The sequence below is a fragment of the Carassius carassius genome, chromosome 4 (assembly GCF_963082965.1).
Source record: "Carassius carassius chromosome 4, fCarCar2.1, whole genome shotgun sequence".
Lineage (NCBI taxonomy): Eukaryota > Metazoa > Chordata > Actinopteri > Cypriniformes > Cyprinidae > Carassius > Carassius carassius.
In genome coordinates, this window is record NC_081758.1 from 41,898,787 (window position 1) to 41,926,334 (window position 27,548).

At 34.4% G+C, this 27,548-nt stretch overlaps 1 protein-coding gene across 2 annotated transcripts; it reads left to right on the plus strand.

The window, feature by feature from the left end:
- Positions 1–709: 709 nt before the first annotated feature.
- Positions 710–26,789, plus strand: LOC132140073 (carbohydrate-responsive element-binding protein-like). 2 transcript variants are annotated; one of them, XM_059548871.1, is made up of 17 exons: positions 710–1,093; positions 5,440–5,546; positions 6,620–6,702; positions 6,811–6,900; positions 8,577–8,609; positions 14,346–14,520; positions 15,425–15,505; positions 18,023–18,174; positions 18,671–19,310; positions 20,356–20,429; positions 20,702–20,942; positions 21,792–21,889; positions 22,375–22,494; positions 24,247–24,374; positions 24,479–24,602; positions 24,831–24,960; positions 26,102–26,789. In XM_059548871.1, exons 1-17 carry the CDS (start codon positions 747–749, stop codon positions 26,224–26,226), a joined length of 2,748 nt encoding a protein of 915 aa, XP_059404854.1. In that variant the 5' UTR covers positions 710–746; the 3' UTR covers positions 26,227–26,789. The 2 variants fall into 2 exon arrangements, with proteins under 2 accessions (XP_059404854.1, XP_059404855.1); XM_059548872.1 differs by lacking the exon at positions 8,577–8,609.
- The last annotated feature ends 759 nt before the right edge of the window (positions 26,790–27,548 follow it).

A 27,548-nucleotide genomic window follows, 5' to 3' on the forward strand; every position in this document is an offset into this window, starting at 1 on the left:
TAAAATGTCTGAAAGAGAAGTAATTGCAAAGTCCAAAATGAAAACATGGGTTTAGCGAAACCTTCCCTTTCCCAGGAATAAATAGCTGGAATATTAAAGTACTGCATTAGAAGAACTCAGTTTAATACTTTTAAGGGGTATTAAAGTCTAGCCACTCCCAAAAAAGGTGTTGGGTGGCCCAGGGAACACTCATGTCTTTATTTTTATTTTATTAAATGTAATTATTTGACCCCTTTGTGATACACATTATCCCATATCAGAATTTTAAAAAAAAAATGTTTAGAATAAAATAAAACAAATGCAATAAATGCGCAAAGTATAACTAATATATTTTAAATGTATTTTTCTTTAAAATAAATATAACCATTTTTTTTAAATCTAATTTTTTTTTTTTTTTTTTTTTGCATTTCAACATAAGTCCTCACAGACTGAGGCATTCATATTAAGTATTTTAAATAAATCCGATCTGTTTTTCTAGACATGTATAAAAAGTGCATTTAGACTACTCATCAAACCGACTAATAATATGTCACACACTCACAACACATCAATAGCTGACTGGGACAGAGATCAACTCTTACATAATCGTGCACAGGTTCAGACTGTCAGAGGTTTAATCAGTGGGTTTTGATCATGTTATCACACTTGATCTTTGACCTGTGTACTAAGTGTGCAATGGTGTAGAGAGTGAAGCGCCTCCTCATATGGTGTTTATCTCAGTGGACTGCAGGACTTGACCAGCACCGATGGCAAAGGCAGAGTACTCAGAAACCTCAGAGCCCAGCGGGATCGGACCGGATTCAGAATCCGATTCGGATCCGGAGGACCCCTTGCCCAGTGTGAACGCCGGAGCGGGGTTCGAGTCCTGCCTGCGGACTCAGGTGATCCACAGCGGACACTTCATGGTGTCCTCGCCACACAGTGACTCAATCAGGAGGAGAAGCGCGGCTCTTTATAATTCTGATAACTATGGTTTTGACCCCATTAAAAAACCGGACTGCCAGATCTACAGTTTCGGTCCACTGAGCTCCAGACTGCTGAGCATTGACCCCACTCTCACACGCCTGTTTGAATGCATGACTCTGGCGTACAGGTAACACTCAAATTTACCTTACCGCGATGCCTGCTTCACCATTAAGTACAGTTTCACTTCATGCTAGTGTTTACGTTTCTACGAAACAGTTAAATTGCTAAACTAATGCGTGCAACGTGTGTTATTTTTCCTCACTGCAAGATTTACAATGCAATAAAATCAATGCAATGTTTACATAACTGCAAAACCTTTAAAGTATAATGGTATAAGTATAATTTACCATTTAAGTTAAATTGAGCTCACTGTAATGTTGTACACCAATTTAATTTATTTTATAGTAATGTATAGGTATAAGTTCAACTTTAGTAATTTATCTGTAAATGGTTTACAGTAATTCAAAGTTAGATTGTAATGTATTTGTTGTTTAATTGTTTTATAACAATATACATACTGTATAACATATATATATATATATATATATATATATATATATATATATATATATATATGTAATGTATTGTTATAACACCGTTAAACTAAAGATAATTTACTATTTTTTTCCTCACTTGTAGTTCTTACCTAAGTTGTACATAAATATAAACCGTTACAGAAGAAATACTGCAGTTGTACTTATACCTGAGTGAAAAGTCAAATTTACCCTAATTACAATGGATCTTTACAAAATAATTAAACTCACTTCAGTGTATTAAAAATCTGTAAAAATTAAAAAACACTAGAGATCAACGTATACCTCACTGAAATGTTTACAAATCTGTGAAACAGTTAAAGTACATATGACATTCTTTAAGGGGAATTCACATCATGAAAGAGTGTACTGATATAAAACAGTTAAAGTTTCACTTCAGTTTACCTCAATGTAATGTAGAAATTTCCCTAAATTTACAGATAAATTAAAACAATGCATATAACTTATATTTTAAGTGACGTTTCACCTTATTGAAGTGTTTTATTGTTATATAAAACAGGTAGAGTACAAATACATTTGAACAAATGTACACATTTAAATACTCCGAAGTATGGATTTTTTTTTTTGAGTTACTTGTAGTCTTGTAAGCATTAAAATATATTTTACAATTGAGACATTTTTTAATGCAAGTTAATAAAATGTCACCGCAGTAAAGAGTGGGTGTGAGAGAGACTAAATTCAGTCTTGCTTTCGAAACAGCTGTGAAATCCATCACTGAGTTAAAAAAAAAAAAAAAGAAAGAAATCCTCATGTGGACTTTGATAGGAGTTGGAAGGCAAACGAGGTGAGAGTTACAGAATAAAGAGGGTACTTTCTCCAAAACAAATGCACATTTTATTAACCCACAATATTGCCGCACACAGACAGACAGCACTGTGTTTTTTTCTGATCAGTATATCTTAAATGATTTTTTTACTATATTGAGACATTTATTTAGGTAATTCTGCTTTAAACCATTATTGGATTGTAAGTATATTGGGACATTAAAAGCTTTGCACCCAGTGTTTTTATCAGTATGCTGTTTTTAAACCGCCTACACTACAGTTATTTCTTAAAGTTTAAGACTTTAAGGTTTTGCAGTGTTGCATTTACTTAAGCATTCAATATACTGTGGTATTTCCATGTGCTAATGATAACACCAGACACACCTTGTCAAAAGACCTAGAGAAACTCCTACGCACTAGCTATTGAAATTATATTGTGATGCAACTGCAGTGTGACTTTGACCGTGAGTCAGCAACAGTAATTTATGGCACACAAATCATCTGACGTCAAGTGAGATGAGGAATCATGTCAGAATAGAAATGCTATCAAAAGCATCTGCTCGTATCACCACATATAATGACTGTTGTTATTGGGCAGTGAGATACAGATATTGTGTCATAAAAACACTATTGAATGTTCTCTGGTATTGTTAGTGGTAGTTGTTATGGTAAGCATCACTATATTGATTATATTTAAACAAACCTTTAACCTTGAATAATAAACAATGCCACCGCCCTAGAGTTTTGCACCTGTCACATTTTCTTCAGAAATTGTAAAAAGCCTGTTATTGTCATCTAGGGCTGAAACGATTAGTCAACATTATCGACAATGATAAAAAATAAAATAAAAATAATTTGTTGTTGAGTAGTCGTTTAATCTCATTTGACCTAATGTAAAAGCCTGCAATAACACAGTTTGACCAGTGTGGCGCTGTAGCGCAATACTGTAATTCAGCCCTCCTTGATGCAATTCAAGAGAAGAAGACAGTGCTTCAAAGCAAACGCAGCCAAACCTGAAGCTGTTGAGTGGCATTTGAAGGAATTTGTAAATATATGCTGCACCCTTTCCTCTCAATAACGAAATAGACACAACGAAAACTGGCCATGGTGTGAAAGCAGCAGTTAAGAAAGCATCTGATGACAGTAATGTGGATGTATAGTCCTTAATGCACTGATAGCCTTAAATCAACCAGCTTTACAGTAACTTAAAATATTTGTAATATAAAGCATGTTGTCCTAAACTTAATTAAATCATAAAAATGCTAAATCTAAATTAACAAGTAGAATCACTAACCAAAAAAAAAATTCAATTTTATTTATTCCTCTTCATCTTAGGTGTTATAGACCCATGAACACGTGAATGAGTTGTTATATTACTGAAATATAAATGTTAAATATTTTTAAAGGGGACATCAGATACCACAAGTTGATATGATTATTTAGGGTTTTCATGAAATGTTTGTAACATATTTTGGTTAAAATTCCTCAATGGTCGTGTAAAACAACACACATTATACCTTGTCAAAAACAGCTCTGATAACAGTGACCCCTTTCGGTGCATGTCTCTTTAAATGCTAATTAGCTTTGCAGACCCACCCCTCTCTTTTTTTTGTATTCTGTGCTGCGTTACCATCAAAAACAAAACTAATCTACTGCGTCCATCCAACTACAAAAGGCCTGCATTGCTTATGAGAAATTGTTGTGGCTACTCACTATTGTTGCTAGAGCATGGAGAAAACGGCAGAAATATGCTAATACGGGGCAGTCCGTCAGCTGTCGTGGGCGGGGCTTGAGCAGTATGACATCATGCAGCTCATGCTTGATAGTTGAGACTGTTTAGTTTTTTCGGGGATTAAAAAATAAAGGAGAACATTTATTTTTATCATTGTAGGGTTGTTGTGTCCACACACACTGCTAAGAAACATTTATATGCAATATTTTTTATATGCGGGGTTTGTAGAGAAACTGCAGGTAGTTTAATTATTAATTAATTATTGTCGGGAAGTCGTGGCCTAATGGTTAGAGAGTCGGACTCCCAATCGAAAGGTTGTGAGTTCGAGTCCTGGGCCGGCAGGAATTGTGGGTGGGGGGAGTGCATGTACAGTTCTCTCTCCACCTTCAATACCATGACTTAGGTGTCCTTGAGCAAGGCATCGAACCCCCAACTGCTCCCCGGGCGCCGCAGCATAAATGGCTGCCCACTGCTCCGGGTGTGTGTTCACAGTGTGTGTGTGTGTGTGTGTTCACTGCTCTGTGTGTGTGCATTTCGGATGGGTTAAATGCAGAGCACAAATTCTGAGTATGGGTCACCATACTTGGCTGAATGTCACTTCTCTTTCTTCTTTTTCTTTCACTTTCTTAAATAAATGAAATTAGTATATTGTAAAATAAATATTACAATAAAAAACGTACTAAACATTTTTTTTCATCTGTGACAATTAACCAGCATGATAGAAAATGCGAAAGTGTTGTTAAATTATTCAAATTTTAACCTAAAACCTCAGGGACTTACAATAAGAATTTTAGGTCAAAAGTGTTCGGCTGACAATGTTTTGGAAGTAAACATTTTTAGAAATAAATATTTTACCACTGTTATTCACTTGTTGTTTTGCTTCAGACCTGCACTGGACCTGTATCCTAGCAGTGGCATATATAGGATGGAGGAACAGATATTTTATTTTAGCCTGATGACGTCCAATTTGTGTTGTTTTCTTGTCAGGGTTTGCTGTTATTCCAAGCCATATCCCACATTTAAGCAATCATGCTCACCAGACTCTTAGCAACAGAGCAAACACAGCACGCTTACTTCACTTGTCTCTTGTTTTTAGAGGTTAAGTGCATTAGAGTCAGCAGTAAATGGTGTAAAGTGCCATCAGAATATGTGCAAATGGGCAGCTGTGTCACTGCATTAGACTGATGAAATTATTTAGACCGCAAACACAGTAAAACAATCCCTGCTGGATGGAGAAAAGCATGTTTATACAGAGCCAGCAGGATGAAAAGGAAAGATTTCGTGATTGTCCTGCAATATCACCATGTCTTAGTCTCAAACAAAGTTGATTACTGCACATTCCAGTTCATTTATTTTGTTTATATTTGCTAGGGGAATAAAATGACATCTAATGTTGATTGAACTGATTTGTGTTTTTCCTCAGTGGGAAGATTGTGTCTCCAAAGTGGAAGTCTTTCAAAGGTTTGAGGTTGTTGTGGAGGGATAAAATCCGGCTGAATAACGGCATTTGGAGGGCCTGGTTCATTCAGTGTGAGTCTCCTGATCTCATTTCTAGTCTGTTACACACAGTTTACTTCTTTTCTCATGTGAAAGTGTTTCTCTGAGCTTGTTTAAGTAAAACATTCCCCATGAATGACAAGTATGTGTTCACTATGTAGCAAATCTTGGCTGCATGATTATTTATATATATCTTGCATGCATACAGTACACTCACATAAAGCAATATATACTATATAGCAAATCTCAATTGACAGATTAAAAAATAAAAAAGAAATGCAACTATATTATCGCACAGCTCTTTATATAGATAAGATAGATAACTATGTTCAACTTTATCTGCATTTATACCATGGTCTATCTAAAAGTATGGATTAAAACTGTTTAATGCATAAGTAGTTCAAAGTCAGCTTAAGCACTATTCTATATTAAAGCGATGCTTTGATTAAAACACACTCACACACACAACGAGAGAGAGAGATCACACTGCACACACACAGAAGCATTCAGGAGCACAGAAACTTGTCAACGCTGCTCAATTACTTTTTTAATTAAAATAACTTATACTAAATTTCTACATTATATTTTTCAGCAGTGAGCAGGTAAAATCACTTTTCTTCACTTCTTTGTCTGATTTGAATCTGGCAGAATGCTAGACCTAATGAGCTGTAACTGATGAAAATAACCGTCATTTTCCCCTTACAGTCAAATATTGTGCTGCAAACCTCATTAACTTGTGACTGCTGGCTAATGACCCTGATAATGATGATCTACGGTTAGCGGTTCTTTGCCTCCTCGTTGTGTCTTAAAATAGTTTAATGCACAGATAGCCATGCATTATCCCTTACATAGACTCACCTATAACTCTAATCTGCTAGATGCAGCTATATTATAAACACAAACATCATGATTTTCGGTAAAGCTGCTTCTAAACAATGTGTATTGTAGAAAAAGTTTTTTACAAATATGTTTCACTTGATGCATTTTGGATAATATTGGATAATTTGGTCTATCTTGATGTTTGTTGGTCTTTCCTCCCGCTGGGCAAATAATCACAGAAATGCAAAATGATCTAAAACATTAAATGTGATGTTAAATATCTTAAGATGTGGAGAAAAGGAAGAACCCTGTGTGCGGGTTCATCACGCCGCTGGAGGGTTCGGAGGCGGATGCTCACGGCAAACCTGAGGTGAGTCCCCCATGTTAATCAATAAATGAGTTTTAATGTACAAGAGAAGATTTTGATGTTTGTCACTTGTAATGCATCACCTACTATGTTTATTCATGGCGTTTACAGGCGATTATTTTGGAGGGAAGCTACTGGAAGAGACGGATAGAGGTGGTGATAAAGGAATATCACAAATGGAGGATTTACTATAAGAAAAGAGTGAGTAACTGACCAAATATAATGGGACATAATTGTCTTTTAGATGTCCAGAACACATTTTGGACAGAAAAAAAATTGCATTCAAAAGTTTGGGGTTGGTAAGATATTTAGCTTTTCTGCTCACCAAGGCTGCATTTATTTGTTTAAAAATACAGTAAAAACAAGAATATTGTGAAATATTATTACAATTTAAAATAACAGTTTTTTGTCGTAGTATATTGTAGAACATAATTGATTGCTGTGATCAAAACAGAATTTTCAGCATCATTACATCATTACATGATCTTAGCCTCTATACCTTTTTGATCATTTTAATGCATCCTTGCTGAATAAAAAGCACCCATTTCTTAAAAAAAAGAACGTATTCCAAACTTTTGAACTGTAGTTTAAACTGTATATTCCATAATTCATTCTCATTATTAAGCTCCCAGATATCCAATTTCTCATAATGAACAAAAAATCACATAAATAACACAAATCAAATAAATCTGTTCATGTAAACAAACTACGGCTTTGCCTTTTCTCTTTTCATGTAAAATCCGAGGCAACCACTGCATTTGAATAGCAATTTAAACATATATGCAGCATGAGCACTTTCTAATCGAAATTAGATTGTATAATTTTAAAATTTGAAGCAAAAACTGAATGCTCGGACTTTAGTTTTGTGAAACCATACTACATTATACATAACTGCATGAAACAGAAACAGCAGACGGACTGAATGAGATGCAGAGTCACTCTCTGACAGCAGGTGGCGCTTATGGAACAGCAGAGACAGTGTATTCTTGATTACAACTGTAAACAATGCAGCACTGCAATTATAAATACTACTTTAATATGCATTGCTCTGAGACGAGATGAAAAGAAAATACCATCTAAACTATTCTAAAGACAGTCAGTTCCCCTCCGAGATACATTCATATAAACTCCTACTACCCTCAGTTATATCGCGATTCGTTCAACATCTCAGTTGATTTGAATCGGCACATATTTATATCGGTTTTCAACCGGTTCGGGGTGCATCGTTACATCCCTATCATTGACACAATTTTTTCTTAATATTGACTGAAGGATTTAACAACAGAAAGTACTTCATCAACTGACAAAGCTCTCAGCAGATTTGGTACAATGTGATTGCAAAATATGGTTTTATTGATCATTCTGTATTTTATATTGATTTATCACCACGATAATCCCACCATAAATTGTGGATTCAAAGGACATCAGATCATTGACATGATTAGAGACATCTTTACCATTTGGCACAACATGAAAAAGTGATATCTGCTTCCATAAGGTCCCGAAATGACCAAGATCTTTGGTTTGTAATATAAAATCAAATGCAATTGTGTTTCGGAAGGTACTGGAACTGAGCTAGTAAAATTTGACACCACATTTTTCCCACTCTGTTGAGATACTATTGCAAAACTGCAGAAGCTACTTTAGGGTCAAGAACCCAAAGTTCAATATTCACAGCAAGGGCCGGTAAAATCTCTAACCCCAGCCAACCTCACAAAGTGAACAAAACGGTATCCTCAAAAAATTAGGTACTGATTCATGGTTAAGATAAGATTTTTTTAGCATTTTAAGGTCAGTTTCTGTTTGACTTGTAATCTCCATTAGAATCATAAGGCACTGCTACGTCTGATGTGTTTTATTGTATTTTTTATCTTCAGAAGAACAAAGACCTGCTGTCCATGCTACAGAAGGTAAGATCACAGAGAAACTTGCCCTTTTAATGCAGTTTATGACAGTATATAGTCTGGTTTTGCTAAAGTTGCACATTTCACCTTTAAGGAGATATTTAAACCCAAAAAGAAAGGTCTGTCATCATTTACTCCCTCTATGACCTTCTTCTTTTTTTCTTTGATGCATAACTAAATACATTCTAAAGAATGTTGGGATCCAAATATTTTAACTATACCTTTAAGAAAAGTACAAATACAGCGGTTAAAGTCAAACTACTTTGATTAAACCAAGTGCGAAATGCTTTTTTAGTGTAGTGTTTCATGGTCTTGGAAAACCTGAAAATATCAGGGAATATTAAAACTATGCTTGTCAAGTGAATATTTTTCTTTCTGATGAAATATTTCATCAGCTACATATTGAGTTTTGTGAGTGTTTGTGTAAAGTAGCCCTTGCTCACAACCAGAGGTGGAAAGTAACGAATTACATTTACTCGCGTTACTGTAATTGAGTAGCTTTTTTGTGTACTAATACTTTTTAAAGTAATTTTTTAAATCTGTAATTTTACTTTTACTTAAGCATATTTTGTTTAAAGTATTGTACTTCGCTACATTTTAAAAAAACATTAATTACTGAGTAAAAAAATAAAAATAAAAAATAAATCGCTCCCTGGAAACTACATCAGTAAATAATGGGCAGGAGGGCAAACTGGCGCTAAAATCACAAGAAAGATGCAGACGGTCAAAACAGGCGTTAGTGGTGCAGACACCGCTGAAAACGAAACCCCGTCATATTCTGAAGTTGAACTCGAAGGAAATGAAGTGAACCCCTGGACATATGTATGCTCTATTATGCAGTGTAAGCTGTACTTGCCTAGGAAGACCAAACTAGCAGCTTATAAAATCTCGACAAGACATCAACCCTTCGCAAGAATGTAGAGGTAAGCTAAGTAATTGCATCGTTGCATTGGTGGTTAAAATGAAGCTTTGACATTTTAGCAAGAGGTTTTGCACAAATTAGCCAAAAAGACAGTGGTGAGGAGTGTGCTATATATATCGTCTGCGATAATATCATATTTTTTGTTTTAATGATGTGTGCGTGCATTTATAGTGCGTTCTTTCACTGTGTGATTCAGTCTCCTAAAATGCATTTAGAATGATCACAAAATTGAAGATATAGGGGCAGAAAATTCACATATTTATATAATTTCATATATTAAATCAAAATCACACAAAGAATGCCGTGTTTTCCACCAAAAATCATCATGAATATATACATACATATATATATAACAGTTCAGTAAACAAGTTAATTAAGAGACTTGCGTTTCAGACGCCATATTGCCTTTTTTAGCTCTATTTCTACAACAGAAAATAATTCCAAACACAGCCACCAAAGCACAGTTTTGCGTCTCTGAGCAACGTGATTCGGTTCAGTCGCAATGACTCACTTATTAACAGTGACTTGCTGACACATACTGGCCATTTTAATTTCACATTTAAAGTATCTTTTGATTTTTTTAAAATAATTAATTTCTTATAATTTCAAATGAGTATTCAACATTTTATGTCTTGTATATCAAAACATTATTCATGCATTTGTAACTGCAGGTTAAATGCATTCTTGTCCTGCACTAAACAGTGTAATACATCTAAATGGCACTTCCAATGAATCTTCTGCATTAAAAGATGAGTTTGTTGATACTGATTTGCCTGGTAACAGCCCAAATGTTTTATTATTCAAAATAACTGATTCCTTTAATTAAAAACAACTAGTTTGAGATTAATAGACCTATCCCAGGTGTGTCAAACTCAGTTCCTGGAGGGCCGTAGCCCTGCAGAGTTTAGTTCTAACCCTGCTCCAGCACACATATCATGTAGTTTTCAAATAAACCTAAATGATTAGATTAGCTGGATCAGGTGTGTTTAATTAGGGTTAAATCTAAACTGTGCAGGACTGTGGCCCTCCAGGAACTGAGTTTGACACCCTTGGCCTGTCCCATTTTTGACTCCCTCCCACTGTTAAAATGTAACTAAGTAATTTTTACTCTGAGTAAATTTTAAATGAGCTACTTTTTACTTTTACTTGAGTAGATTTTTAGACTGGTACTTTTACTTGTACTTAAGTAAAATTTCATTAATGTAATGGTACTTTTACTTGAGTAGAATATTTTTGTACTCTTTCCACCTCTGCTCACAAGCATGGATTATTATTAGAAACAATATTATTATGAGAAATATTATATATCTTGAATGCATCGCAATGCATAATTATAATGCATTGTATGTATTTATTCTTACACATTTAGAAAGTATAATGAACTAAAACGTAAGACAAAGCAAAAAGATGCAGATTATTTGCAGGAATCTGTAAATGTTATAATGAAATCTAACTTTGGTTACAACTATTGATAAAAATATATATAATGCATTACCAAGTACATTATGAATGTTTTATAATGCATTATACGTAAAATGTTACCAGGACTTTTCGTTGATTAATAAATATACATGTACATTTAAACGTACATTTTTTAACTCTAAATATTGGTATCTTGCGTACAAAAGTAGGCTGGTCCATAAATCTGTAGAAAATAATTTATAACAATCCTAATTCAGTAACCAAGAGCATTTGGTGGATCTTAAAGGATTTTAGTGACCCATACATTGCTTTTACTTTTTTGAGGGAATCCTGTCTAAAGGGGTATAATGAGGCCTGTTTTGGAAGGTTTAACCAAAATCAAGCTGGATGTTTATTCATATTTTAAATGTGATATACTTCGCACAGATTTCTTGTTATTCTGACATTTTCAAAGGTCTCTTTCATATCTTTGGGCCATAACGCAGCTGTGATGAAGGCCTAGTGTAAATCATTGATGAGTTAGTGTCGAGTGTAGCATTTATTTTAGTAGGTTAGCGGTTCAGGTCATGTTTGCACAGCTCAAGAGCATTTCTATTAATAGTCTGCCCTCAGATTTTGCTTTCCTCAGCCGGTTGAAAAATTTAAAGGAACCACCATGTACGCAAAACGTGAGTAAACGTAAACGCACAAATTCATTTGCGTCACAGCCCGTCATACGGATGAGAAAATGAGTCTTTTGATTGCCTTCAGAGACTAAAGTGCTAATCTTCCCTTCTGTTTCGACGAGGCGGTCAAAGAAACACACGTTCAGGCTTTAACAGCATTTAATCAAATCTGACCCACATACTGCAAGATGTGAATGTGCTGCTTTGTGGATATGAATTTGATTTATGATGTGAGTCCTTGCTTACAAATGAAATCACTGATGCTTTTGGATAATACTGCACCATGGTACTTGGTAATCAGTATACTGTAAACATACACTAAAAAGTTAAAAAGTTTTTCTTAAAGAAATTAATTGTTTTATTCACCAAGGATGCATTAAAGTGATCAAAAAGACATGTATAATGTTGATGTATAATTACGCTTAGAAGATTTGTGTTTCTAATAAATGATAAATTGCTATTCATCAGATAATCATTAAAAAACTACAATGGTTTCCACTGAAATGAAGCAGGACCACTGTTTTTTACATTGACACTAATAAGTAAAAAGCATAATTATATAATAAAGTAATAATGATAATTTCTTGAGCAGCAAATCAGCATATTATTATGATTTCTGAAGGATCATGTGACACTGAAGACTGGAGGAATGATGCTGCAAATACAGCTTTGATCCTAGGAATAAATAACATTTTAACAGATATTCAAATGGGAAACAGCTATTTGAAATTATAATAATATTTCACTATTTTAAGTGTATTTTTACAGCCTGGATGAGCAGAAGAGACTAAAATATAAAAAAAGAATGGTATTGTACTTAAAAGACCCCCCCCCCCAAAAAAAATAAAAAAAAAAAATAAAAATAAAACGTCTACGCTGAATAGTCTGCTCTGTTTTGCTGGTTTTAGAGAGGTTTTGGTAATTTAATGGTTTGTGCTTCAGACAGATGTTATTGTACTAAGTGATCAGATGCACCATTTTCACCCACTGGACCAAAAAACAGGTGAAAAAATCCCACAGATGCACTTTTAAGTAGAAACCCAAGTCATATGTGCAGATATGTCCCTGTTTGTCGTGCAGTGCCTGGTGTTGAGGTGCAGTGTGTCAGTGTGCCAGCAGGAGGCAGTGAGTTTGTCTCGTCCTCCACACGTGAGTGTGACAGCCAGAACTGGGTCAGGAACAAAAGAGCCACTCGCCTTCAATGAAACAGAGAAACCTGGGGGGAAAAACAAGACATTTGCACATTTACACATTTGCGTTAAACTGCTGTTGTTAAGGCCTCACACGTAAGCACCGAGGCCCACGTACACACACAAACACACACACACACTTTAGCACCAATACTATAATTTGCCACCTTTGTGCGTAAGAAAAACAGAAAGTGGAAAACAGAACGTAGGTAGTTTTCAGGAAAGACGTAATCATTGCTTGAGGGTATTCCTATAAATCTGCGGCCCATGCCGAGCCTCAGTGCTTGCAGAGCAGGGAAATCAACAGCTCTCCAGGTATAACAGATGCACTTGGGATTTTTCCCATAAGATCCGTGAGTAGAAAGTCAAATCAAAGTGTTTTCTGTGTGAAGTCGGCATGAAATCAAACCTCCAGAAGGAAAGAAATCTGATAAAACATTGTAAAACAGCTTCTCAAAAGAGGCTGATGGACTTGATTTTGTCACTTGGTAATTGATTGGATCATTAGATCGTGGTCATTTGCTAATTGTTCATGTGAGAGACAGTAATGAGTAATTTCAGTGTCACTAATCTACTATCATAGCATTTGTTAATGTTTTAAATTTGATTTTATTTATGTTTCCTGTTTTAATCAAAATTTTAGTAATTTTGTGTTTGCAATTTTTTACATTTTTAAAAAATTGTTTTATTTTTTGTTGATTTAGTTGTTTGTTACTCTAAGTTAAACTAAATGGAAATGAGAAATGTTAAATTGACAACTAGCTGAAATAAAATTGGTTAAAGTTTGTTTTTATTAATTTTATTTGATTTCATTTAGCATTTATTTTATTGCAAGCAATGAAAACGTTTTCTTGTGGTTCTTGTTTTCTGTAGAAGGTGAGGGATTGTAATTAATTATTTAAAGATTACGAGGGCACATTAATAAAAAAATGGATAAATGATACCTACACGGCATTATTTCAATAATAAATTGTCGAATAAGAAATGCAATATTGATTTCATGGTGACAGATTTGATTCGATGGTATCATTTGAACATGGAAATTATTGGCTACCTTGTACAGTTTTAATTTATTAAATATTTGTTCATCTTATGTTGTTTTATTTCTAGTGTTCTTTTATTTATTATTATTTCTTTGTTTTCCTGGCAGTTGTTATGTTCGATTCTGACGTTATATTTGTTTTACTGCAAATCAAAAGGTTTTATCTTTATTTTTTATTCTTCACAAAAATAACTAGCTGTTTAATTCCCAATCGATAAAATCAAGTCTTGCTTCTTGCTCAGTATGTGTATGTAAACTATCTGTTTTCTCAACAGGATTCTCAATGCATTTCCTTAACGCTTCAGACAGAAAAAGGCTTATTTCTATTGGACAGATAAACTGAGCTACAGTTCGATGTTATATAAATAGTCCTTGCTTGTGCTCATATGTAGATGTAGGAACTTTCATTAGTGATGTTTGTTAATGAAAGCATCATATTACTATTTCACATTACTATGTAGTGTTTCTGATGTGATCAGACCTGATTGATGTTCTCCACAGAGTCCTATCAGCAGGACGGGCCTGGAGAAGTGGACCAGTCAGATCTATCCAGAGCCAGAGGCGGCTTCAGAGGAAGTGCACATGTTTGACTTGGACTGCTTCCTGTCTGACATCTCAGACACGCTGTTCACCATGACCCAGAAACCCAGTCCCTGGAGTGGAGACCGCCAAAACAGTGAGAGAAATAATTCACTCACTTTCATGTCATTCCAAACCCAGAACGTGCATTTGTGTTTTCAAACTTGGCCTGTCGAGATGCAGTGTGCCAGGTTTAACATCAGTGACGCCTGCAGTATTTGGTGCATGGCTTTAATTAATCACATTGTGCCGATTTTTAAATATGCACAAGCATGCGAGGTTTATAGAACACTTTTATCAGGGTTTCTGTGGGTTTTGGAAAGGTTTTTAAAAGTCTTAATTCTGCCTACCACAAATTAAGAGAGTCTTAAAAGCATGGCATTAAATGTTGCATGCACTGCAAAAAATGAATATTTTCTTCAGCATTTTTGTTTTGTTTTCCAATGCATATCTCTAAACATCCTTAAATCAAGATACATTTACTTGAGATGCAAAATGAAGATTGTTTGAGAAAGTGAACAACATGTATGCTCAAAACAAAAACAAACATCTGTCAGAGGGGAATTAAGTCCTTGTTTTTTTAACCATAAAATATCTTCATTTTGTCCAGTTTCTCAGAAAATAATAACATTGCTTCTCAGCTTGATTTTTAAAACATCTTTCAAAACCAGAGAAAAATACTGAATTAACTTGGTAAAAAATGTTTATGGTGTTCTTGGTCATTTTTGGAGCACCTGGTAATTATCAGCATGCATTTTTTTTTAACAAGGCTACAACATAATATGTATCTTTCAGTGACATTTAATGTGTCCTCTGCCTTATAAAGTGTCTTACGTTAAAGTTTCATTAATGAGGCATGCTTTTAGAGATGGAGAATTATCAGATATATTCAGGAAGGACACCACACCCTCAAACAAGGAACTTTAAGAGAGTAAATGCTTCGAACAGAGCGGTGTTAAACACACACATCCTTACAGTGTTTTTCACTGCTGTCGTCTCAGTGTACACCAGTAATGCAGATATGATCCAGCCTGGTTTGACTCCATTACAGCCCAGTTTGGACGACCTGATGGACATACCAGGTGAGTTTAATGAGTTTAATCTTTATTATACTGACATTTCTCAGCTTAAAAGCTCAAGCTAAATGATTTTATATGCTGTGTGCCACTCTGTACGCCGGTCTTGTTGCCTTCAGATTGATTATAAAGAAGACTAATATGAATATGGAGTCATACATTTACACTTTCCTGCTGTAGTTGCATTGCTAATAAAAAATATTATTTAAATAAAATTTAAATTAAATATAGTCATTAACATAATTAATTTTTTTTTATATTAATATATTGATTTAATATTTATGATTTTTTTATATGTAGTTTAAATGTTAATAAAAACTATGATTAAAAATTAAATAGTCATTAATAAAGTATTATAAAGAAATTCCAGTAATTTAACATTAATAATAATAATATGTCGATTTAATGTTTATGAACAATGTTTTATCTGTAGATTTAATGTTAATAAAAATAGATATAATTGAAATTAAATATAGTCATTATAAATAATATAAAAATATATGTTTATTCAATTAATATATTTATTTAATGTTTATGAAGAATGTTTTATCCATAGTTTGAATGTTAATAAAACATATTATTTAAATATAATTTAAACTAAATATAGTCATTAACATAATGAAATAACATATTTTAAAATAATTTCAATATTAAATAAATTCAGTAATCTTTCAATAATAATAATAATAATAATAATAATAATAATAATAATAGATTTAGTATTTATGATTGTTTCAACGTTAATACAAAATGATCAACAATTAAAATAGTCATTTGTAAAGTATTATAAAAAAATTCAGTAATCTTCAATAATAATAATATATTGATTTAGTATTTATGGAAAATGTTTTATATGCAGATTGAATGTTAATAAAAAATATAATTTAGATATAATTGAAATTAAATATAGTCATTATAAATAATAGAAAAATATATATTTTTTCAAATAATATATTTGTTTAATGTTTATGAACAATGTTTTATCCGTAGTTTGAATGTTAATAAAAAGTATAATGTAAATATAATTTTAATTAAATATAGTCATTTACATTATTATAATATATATATATATATATATATAGTTTATATATATAGTTTACATTCAAGAAAATTATTTAGCTTTAGTTTAAATCTTAACAAATATAATTCAAATATAAAAATATATAGGCATTAATATAATTAAATAATATTAAATGTTTTTTCGATATTAATATTTCTGTACAATGATTTATCTGTAGTTTATATTTTAATTAGAATTATATTTACACTTTAATTTTAATGTAGTCATAAATTCAAAATAAAATATTTTTGTTTCAATATTTCAATATTAATATAAGAATTAATATTTGTGAAAAATATGTTTTATCTGTATAATTATATAATTTATAATTATATATAATGAATATATATTAATATAATTTTAATTGAATATAGCAATTAAATAATTAATATAAATAGTATATATAAAATAGTGATTATTTGTTACAATAATGTTTCAATATTAACTTATTGATGAATATATATATATTTAAATATTAAGAATTAATATTATTTGGAAATACAAAATAAATAAATAAATAAATAAATAAATAAATAAGAACAGTAAAAAAATAAATAGGTAATGAATTTATGGATAAATAGATACATAGTTGATAACTGGAATTGCATAACTTTGTTGAAATATAGGGAAGTTCAAAATTTCATTTATGTAATTTTTAGTGAAGCCGGCCCAACAATCTGTCTGTGCTTCCCTTTCGGGGTGTTTAGAGGACAATGAATGAGTTTAACCCCTTGTGGCGTTATTTGTGAGTTATTTGTAGGGATGAGTTTACTTAAGTACAGCAGCACCCTCCATCTGTGTACTGATTGTAAAAAATACACTAAACTATACAGGACAATGTTCAGTACGGTTTTGTACTATGGACATAATAACCGCAAATATTTGATAGATGTTGTGTTTTTTTTTAACTGCAATTTTTGGCAGGTGTATTTAACTTTAAGTGTTGAAAAACATTATCCACATTCTGATTATCGAAACAGCTTTTGCACAAAAAAATAAAATGGCACAGTTTAAGCCCATTTAATACTTGCACTTCTAAGGCCTCTAAATGATCAACATAATCAAAACTTGCTGAAAAGACAGTTGCACTCAATCTACTGCATGCCTTCCATCTTTTAGTGCAATTGTACTCACATCCACCATTGTACAACGTCAGAATTAGCAATAGTGTAAATTTACTCTTTTGAAGCATGCATGCGGCTGTGTGAAACATTAACGTATGGCATTGAATGGCCACATGAAGCACGCATCATCACCTTTCCCAGAAGGCATTCTGATTGGTTGCATGTGGGTTTGGCAGGTCTAGAGGAATAGTGTAGAGCCTGTGTGAGACTAAACCATGGCAGTTGACATGTCTGCAGTGCCATTAGAAGTCATTTTTGGGCCATTGCAGTGTTCAGGATATCTCTGGAGTCATTCTCACCTGCTTGTGAAGAATTAACCTCATGCTCGTTGCTTTCTAGACATTTTCCTGAGTTTCCGCGGGCAGCCGACGGAGCATGTGGGTTATTCAGACTGCAACTTCTTTGAGAGCTTGTCTAGCGCGGTGTTTCCTTCAACTGCTTCGTCTGCCGTCTCCACTCAGATGATACACACAGGGTCTGTGCTCACACAGGTACACAGGCTTTCTCAAACACTTCCCCATCTGCCATCGTTCATCTTCCAGAGTTTTTCTTTTCAGCAGCATCATTGTACAAAAGAAATAAAAAGAAATAAAGTATTTTTTATTATATAATATAATTATTTGCATGGTAATTATACACATAGTGCACATTACAACATTAAAATGTGCTAAATAAGTTAATTAAAAATAAAGTATTTTTATTAAATAATATATTATAATTATTTGCATGGTTATTTTAAGCATAGGACACATTACAACTGTAAAATATTTCAAATAAATAAATATATTATATTGTATTTATTGTTTTTTTATAGTTATAGTCACAGTACACATTCAACTTAAAATTAAAATAAATTAAATTAATAATATTATATCTAATATATAATAATATAATTAGTTTTATTTCAAATGTTTGCCATGCTTCAGACTATTTATCTTATTTTCCTCAAATGTGTGTCAAAAATGTTTTTTCCATTTTCATTTTTAGCCTCCTCTCTCAGCTGAAAGTTTATCCCAGCCGTCCTCATCTGTAAACCTACTAGGACCCAGTTATCCTCGCCAGGCCATCGACCCCCACGTGACCTTCAACCCCAGTGGTGAAACACCCAAGTTCAAAGGTCACTCAGAGTACATCAGTGACTTCCATCACTCTCTGAACCTCCCATACGGTCAGCAGACATCCTTCAGCGGTCACACCATTGAGATGCCGGGTGTCATGGCACAGGAAAGCCCTTACCCATCAGCCTGCCACAGACAGAGTTATTCCTCCAGCCAATCACAGACCTGTGAGGCTGCCACGTCCACGGTCATCACCCACACTGGTTCTGCTTTGACCGGCCTGCCATTGGACGCCCAACATGGGAACTCCAGCATGGCTGAGATGTTTCCTCCTGCCACCTGCATGTCTTTGAGCTACCAGGCCATGACGGCCACCCCGTCTCTGCCTTCACCCGGTGTCTCTTACTGCTTCTCTGTGCCGCAGCAGGTGGGCGTGGCCTCTGGCAGAAGGAAGCACAAACAAAAGACAGGAGGAGCCCAATTGGTTCCCAGGGTGATGACTTCATCTACAGCCCCGCCCACTCAGACGAGCTGCCTGGCCAATCTGCTTACTTCCAGATCTCAAGAGCGTATGTAGATGTTGGATTCATTTGTCAATTTTACTGCTTAGTTTCTTCAGGTTTTCCCAGTTTTTCCCAGAGCATCTGGACCACTGAAGGAATGTCCCAGATTCAAAAATAATTTTAGCACTTGCTATCTTGAAACTAAAACTTGAATTGAATTAAAGCTGATATTAAATAAAATATAGATAAAAAAAATATATATATTGCCATGGAAGCTTACTGAAATACATTTTTTTAGTTAAAAATTCTAAAACTGAAATAAAGCTAAATAATAATAAAAAAATCTTATTATATAAATCATTTAATATATATTAATGAGAAATAGTAAAATAACACTAATGGTAAAATAATACTGACTGTCCCAAACAACCCAAAGTCCAGTTAACATGTTAACGCATGCAATTAATTTTACAATCCTTAACGCTTTAAAATAATTTAATGCAGTTAATCCAAAAGTATTGTTGCTTTTCTGCTTGCAATCAGATCATTTTAAGCTGTTAAACTCCAGGAAAGTTTTCAGTCCAGTGATCCAGTAAGCGAATGCATTCAAACAATCCATCCAAAACGGCGCTAATATAAAGGAAACCAGGCTGATTACATCAGAGATTGCAGAAAGAACAGACACTCGCGTTGCGTTTTCAGTGAACTATTCATGCCAGTGTGTTTGGCTTTAAAACACGAGCTCTGTCATATTCTGGGATTGTCTCTGAAGAGCAGCGCGCTGTGTGAACTACAGCGTTTTTGTCTTTCATATGTGCTTATATGGGCTCCTTATATCATTTGGTTCTTTGGTGTCCTTTTGGAGCATCCTTTTGGAGTTCTTTAAGAGTCCTTTTTAGGGAAAGACTTAACTTGAAAAAAGCTTGCAGAAAATACATATTTTTGAGAATTACCCTGTATATAGCAAATTATGACAAAATAAACATTTATCACGATTAATCACAGAAAAGGGGTGTGATTACTCTGATTAAAGATTTTAATCTATTGAATTCTGCGATTAATTGCAGAAAATCACGCTCATTTCATAATAGTTGTAAAACCTTCTCTCTAGGAAAACTATCGTTGAGTTTCGATGCTCCGTCAGCGGGGTTAAAAGGCCACAGACCAACGTCACCCATCTCTCCGGTAAGTTCTCCTTATAGTGAAATAAAATATCTACAGCACACTGTAAACCAATGAAAATAATACAACCACACCGACAGACATTTATCCGGGAGACTTGAGAAATTATGCAGAAAATTACATTTTAAAATAGAACACCGCTATTTTAAATGTTGAAAGTATTTCACAATGTTGCTGTTTTTACCGTATTTTTGATCAAATAAATGCATCCTCGGTGAGCCGAAGAGACTTCTTTTAAAAACATTTAAAAACATCCTAATTGTTCTCCATAACAGCCAAAGAGCAGCAGTCGTGGAGGATCGCAGATTTCCCACAATCCCCCCTGGGCCTCTACTGTAATCCCTCCACTGTCAGCGTTACATTGTCAGATGCACATGTCAACACATGGCCACAGCGGCAGCCCACAGGGAAGCACCATCTCCTCTCTGCTCATGCAACAAACAACACTTCTCATCCCCAAAACAGAAGAACTCTCCCCAGTACAAATGCACGCAAGTGACAGGACCAGTTTAACAGGTGTGTTGATTTGTGTGGTTTTAGAGGAATAGTTTAGATTCAAATTAGATAAAAACGTACTCACCCTCAGAGCCATCCACGATGTAGACGAGTTTGTTTCTTCATCCTAACAGATTTTGAGAGTTTTTGCTCACCAATGGATTCTCTGCAGTGAATGGGTGCCATCAGAATGAGAGTCCATCTTGTGAAGTGAAAAGCTACGTGTTTGTATAAAAGCAAATATAAAATTAAGACGTTTTTAACTTTTTGCTTCCTGCTAAAATACTATTATCGCATAATATAGCTTCTTCCAGTGGAAAAAAGTGGTATGGTCTGAATCAGGAGTGAAATCTGCACAGATCAAGCACCATTTGCAAGCAAAACAGCCCAAAACAAATATGTGGGAGGATTTTGATGTGAGAGGACAACAAGACTTTTTTACTGGAGGAAGCGTTGTTATGGATTATCGAGTGGTATTTTGGACAGAAGTAATGGTTTCAATTTAAAAATATCTTAATGATGGATTATTTTCTGACAATCATGCAGCTTTTGGCTCCTTAAGACATTAACTGATGGACTGGAGTGCTGTGGATTACTTGTGGATTATTGTTATGTTTTAATCATCTGTTTCTGACGGCACCCATTCACTGCAGAGCATCCATTGGTAAGCAAGTGATGCAATGCTACATTTCTCCAAATCTGATGAAGAAACAATCTCATCTACATCTTGGATGGCCTGAGGATGAGTAAATTATATATTATTATAAGAATTTCAGTATATTTACAACTATATGATGTCATGCATAATAACTCAAGCATTGTATTTTAATTCATGAGGAATGAATGTCTTATTTTGAAATGTATTTTTAGTTAGCTTTTCAGGAAACATGGGACAGATGTCACCTACAAATCCACCAGAGAAAAGCCCAGAGTCGTTGCCTGGACAAGCCAAGATGGAGTCCACAAGAGTAAAAACACAATTATTTTATAACCTCACAGTTTTTGTTTCTAATGCAGGTCTTAAATGGTACAAGAAAGTCTAAATTGTGATTTCAAGAGAAATTAATTTTGGGGGCGGAAGAATTGCGATATGGCTTAATGTGAGGATTAAACTTCAAAAGGCTATTATTTATTGAATGAATATGAGCTCTGCTCGTTTCTTAGTGCATAGCCATTACGGAGGAAACCGATATATTTCTGCCATTCCAAAATCGCCTCCTGATGGCAGAGAAGGAATTAGCATTTTTAATAAGCCAGTCTGCTGTTTTTGTTCAGACCAATGTGAAAATCAACCCATGTTTTTATGCTACAAACGCGCTTAATATAGACATGGCCGTAGCTAGCTCATAAGGTATTCATTTTATTTGTGCAGGTCTTAAAAAAGGTCTTAAATAGTCTTAAATTTGAGCTTAAAAATCCTGCAGATACCATGTAATGTTGTCTTTTTTTACAGACAGACACACGACGGATCACACACATTTCTGCCGAGCAGAAGAGACGGTTCAACATCAAGCTCGGCTTTGACACGTTACACAGTCTGGTGACGACTCTCAGCTCACAGCCCAGTATAAAGGTACTGTATCACTCATTTCAGTGGCTCTATCAGTCAGCACTTGTGTAAAAGAAGTGTGCTTTATTGGACTGAATGTGCACTTGTAGTGTACATCAAGTCTTTTAAAAGCATGCTTTTAAAAACTACTTGCAGATAATATAACAATATGTCAAAGCTGTGCACTTTGTAGTAATGTCAAATTAAATGCTTTTCTTTAAAGTACATTTTAAATCTGTATGTTTTAATAATCTTTTGTCACTCTTTAAAGAAAAAACACTTATTTTGATGTGTTGACTAACATTTTTATAATTTCATCTTTAGTGTGCTCTTGGATATAAAATTTAAAGTTAATGTAGTTGAAGTACTAAAATTACTAAAACTAAAATAAAAATAAAATACAACTGAATAGAATTATAAAAACGAATACAAAAAAAAGTAACTTCATTTTTTTAAACATTACAATTGTTAATATTAAAATAAAAAATATGTAAAATATTAATATTAAAATATTACTATAAAATTTTAACTTAAATTACAATTTAAATATATATAAATAAAAGCTATATATTACCATAAATGTATATTTGGCTGAACACTTTAAATACAAAGTGCTCTGGATGGGAGCATATGTTGTTCTAGAACTTGGATATACCTTTCAGCATTGATGGTGCCTTTCCAGATGTGTAAGCTGCCCATGCCACACGCACTCATGCAACCCCATACCATCAGAGATGCAGGCTTCTGAACTGAGTGCTGATAATAACTTTGGTGGTCCTTGTCCTCTTCAGCATGGATGACATGGCATTCCAGTTTTCCAAAAAGAACTTCAAATTTTGATTCGTCTGACCACAGAACACTTTGCCACAGTCCATTATAAATGAGCCTTGGCCCAGAGAAAATGCCTGCACTTCTTGATCATGTTTAGATATGGCTTCTTTTTTGACCTATAGAGTTTTAGCCGGCAACGGCAAATGGCACGGTGGATTGTGTTCATGACAATGTTTTCTGGAAATATTCCTGAGCCCATGTTGTGATTTCCATTACAGTAGCATCCCTGTAAAGTGACGTGACATTCAGCCAAGTATGGTGACCCATACTCAGAATTTGTGCTCTGCATTTAACCCATCCGAAGTGCACACACACAGAGCAGTGAACACACACACACACTGTGAGCACACACACGGCAGCCATTTATGCTGCGGCGCCCGGGGAGCAGTTGGGGGTTCGGTGCCTTGCTCAAGGACACCTCAGTCGTGGTATTGAAGGTGGAGAGAGAACTGTACATGCACTCCCCCCACCCACAATTCCTGCCGGCCCGAGACTCGAACTCACAACCCTTCGATTGTGAGTCCCACTCTCTAACCATTAGGCCACGACTTCCCTTAATGTGATGCAGTGCCGTCCAAGGGCCCAAAGATCACGGGCATCCAGTATGGTTTTCCGGCCTTGACCCTTACGTACAGAGATTGTTCCAGATTCTCTGAATCTTTGGATGATATCATGCACTGTAGATGATGATAACTTCAAAATCTTTGCAATTTTTCTCTGAGAAACTTCTTTCTGATATTGCTCCACTATTTTTCGCCGCAGCATTGGGGGAATTGGTGATCCTCTGCCCATCTTGACTTCTGAGAGACACTGCCACTCTGAGAGGATCTTTTTTATACCCAATCATTATGCCAATTGACCTAATAAGTTGAAAAATTGGTCCTGGGAGATTTTTCATCTGGTTTAATGTCTTCACCTCTGTAATCTCATTCCTCTCGGGCTCAGATAAGTAAGGCCACGACGCTCCAGAAGACGGCGGAGTACATCAGTAAGATGCAGCAGGAGAGAGCTCAGCTCCACGAGGAGGCCCAGAGACTCCGAGACGAGATCCTGACGCTCAACTCTGCCATCAAGTGAGTGCATTTGGGCTGTTTTACAACATGTGGTGAACATAGTTATGAGAGACATCCACATGAATGTGTGAGTGTGATTGTATGTGAACTGTGTGTGTGTGTAGTGCGTGTCAGCAGCAGCTTCCGGCTACAGGCGTCCCAATAACACGACAGCGCTTCGACCACATGAGGGAGAAGTTCAGAGAGTATGTGAGGACTCAAACGCTGCAGAACTGGAAGTTCTGGGTCGTATCCTACAAAGCTGTTTTAAAGGTGGTGTGAAACTGAAGTTTTGGATGCAAATAAAACAAACACTTAAATGCGTAAAAACTACTACTAGTCTGAAAAAAGACATGCTATGCAATCAAAATTGAACTGTGCATGAAAAAGACAATGATCCTTTTGGCGTGATTTACTCTGTTAAGATGCAAGTCCTCCACATCTTCATATCTTCCTCAACTGAAGCCATTATCTTAGTTCAGCATCCTCATCGAGCCTCTGTTCGAGTCGTTTAATGGTATGGTGTCCACAGCTAGTGTTGATGATCTATGTCGCAGTACTCTTTCCTGGCTGGACCAGCACTGCTCTCTGCCCGCGCTCAGACCCAGTGAGTGACCAGCACCTCGCTAGAACCTTCCCTCAGACCTCAGAATCATTTACTGACACTTTTCAATCTCCTTGCATATTCATCAGTCCCTGCCGTAGATATACACATTTTAAACTGCGTAGCATTTTACGAAGGAGTGTATCACCTTGATTTTACCATGTTTTAGGGGTGTTTTTATTTAATCAAAAATACAGTAAAACAGTAATATTGTGAAATATTATTGCAAATTTTCTATGTGAATGTATAATAAAATATAATTTATTTCTGTGTTGCGCAGTTGAATATTGAGCATCATTACTCCAGTCTTCAGAGTCACATGATCTTCAGAAATCATTCTAATATGATAATTTGCTGCTCTTATTATTATCAATAAGAAATCAACATTTCTTATTACACACACACACACACACAGACGTTTGTTTTTGTGAAAAGTGGGGACATCCCATAGGCATAATGGTTTTTATACTGTAGAAACTGTATATTGTATCGGCCTTCACCAACTCTACCCCTAAACCTAATCCTCACAGGAAACTTTGTGCATTTTTACTTTCTCAAAAAAATTAATTCTGTATGATTTATAAGCGTTTTGTTCTCATAAGTCACCCTCTCCTTGTAATACCTGGGTCATACCCATGTCATTATACAGAGTTGTGTCCTGATATGTCACAGAAACACACACACACACACACACACACACACACACACACACACTCACACTCACACACACACACACACACACACACACACACACACACACACATACATATATATATATATATATATATATATATAATGTGTGTGGGGAATTATGATAAAACAATTTTCCATATTATTTGATGAATAGAGAGTCTTAGAAACTTTGTAACTCATTAGCAATTTAGGATTTTGTTTTTTAATGAATAGAAAGTTCAAATTAACAGCATTTATTTGAAATCTAAATTATTAATTATTATAAATGTTATAATAATGTCTTTACTGTCACTCTCAATTATTTTAATGCATTTTTGCTGAATGAAAAAACTTGGAAGTAATACAGAATTCACCCGAAATCAAAATTTACAACAGCAGAATCGAGTCGCATCTACAGGTATGCGTTATTATCAGTTTTACTGTAACTCTTCTGTCATGTGTTTCTCTCCAGCTGTTTTGAGTTCCCTCCGTCTGCTCTGCACCTCCACATCAATCCTCTCAGACCCCAGTCTGGTTCCTGAACAGGCCGTCCAGGCTGTCTCTCATGGACATTCATCCTACAGCTACAGCCAATGACAGCGCACGCTCTCAAAACCACAGCTAATCACACGACCTACATGAGCATCCAATCAGAACTCTCGTCCACAGCAACAACCAACGACATTTTACTCTCTCACAAATGCAGCCAATGATGCTCTTTCCCACAAAGGTGCAAGTGTTTATTGATGGTAAAGTGACTACAGCTTTAGTTCAGTTTTTATTTATAGGAAAACAGAGATGATGATCAGAATTGTGAACGTGAGCCAGACTGAAACCCAGTGGGTTTAATATATTGTATTCAGTTCAGTTCATTTTTCACGTGCCGTTTAATGCCCCAGCATATGTTTTGATCAAGTTCTGTTCATGTTATTGTTTTGTAATTCTCATACAATGAGTGTGAGTGTGATACTATGGGGCATATTATCTATAACGTTCTGTGCCTTTTTTAGGTTTCCACATGTAATTTCAGCTTTCAAAAATTCCTTCCAGGAATAAATGTAAGATCGACGTTTTTCATTTTTCAAGAATGCAGTTCTGTTTCAAATGTATCATGGGAAAAATACTAAATAAATACTGAAGACATATATTTATATTTATAATATTGCGAAATATTATTACAATTGAAAATAACAGTTTTCTGCATGGATTTATTTTAAAATGTAATTTATTAACCATAATCTTCAGGTTAGAGTCTTCTAGAAATTCTAATATGATTATTTTCTGCTCAAGTAAAACATTTTTTATTATAAATGGTGAATTTTTTTTTTCATTGTGGAAAAAATACCATCCAAAAGTTAATAGAAAAATACCAAACAAATACTAAATAAATATATCTTTATAATATTGTGAAATGTTACTGCAATAATAAAAAAAAAGTTTTCTATACAGATTTATTTTAAAATGTAAGTTATTTCTGATGTCATACCAGAATCTTCAGGTTGGAGTCTTCTAGAAATTCTAATATGCTGATTTTCTGCTAAATTATTATTATTTAGTTTTTTCATATAAATGTTGCAAAAAAATTATCATGGAAAAATACCATTCAGAAGTTTGCATTAAGTAATATTTAAATAAATAAACAATACGTAATTATCACTTTATGAACGTCCTATGATTAAGCAGCAACAAACAATGATAAAAATAACCATTTTATGTTTTCGAATTTATTTTCACGATGCAGAAATGTTCCTGTAGTAAAACTACATCACCAGGTGTCGCTAGTGCATTGACGCTTTTATTTGTAATTCCCTTACATTCTATAAATACCGTTTAATTACTGTTTTTATTATTACCTAAATTGGCGTTTTTTTTTTTTGTTTTTTTTCTTCATACCGGGGTTTATTTATCTATTTTTATCT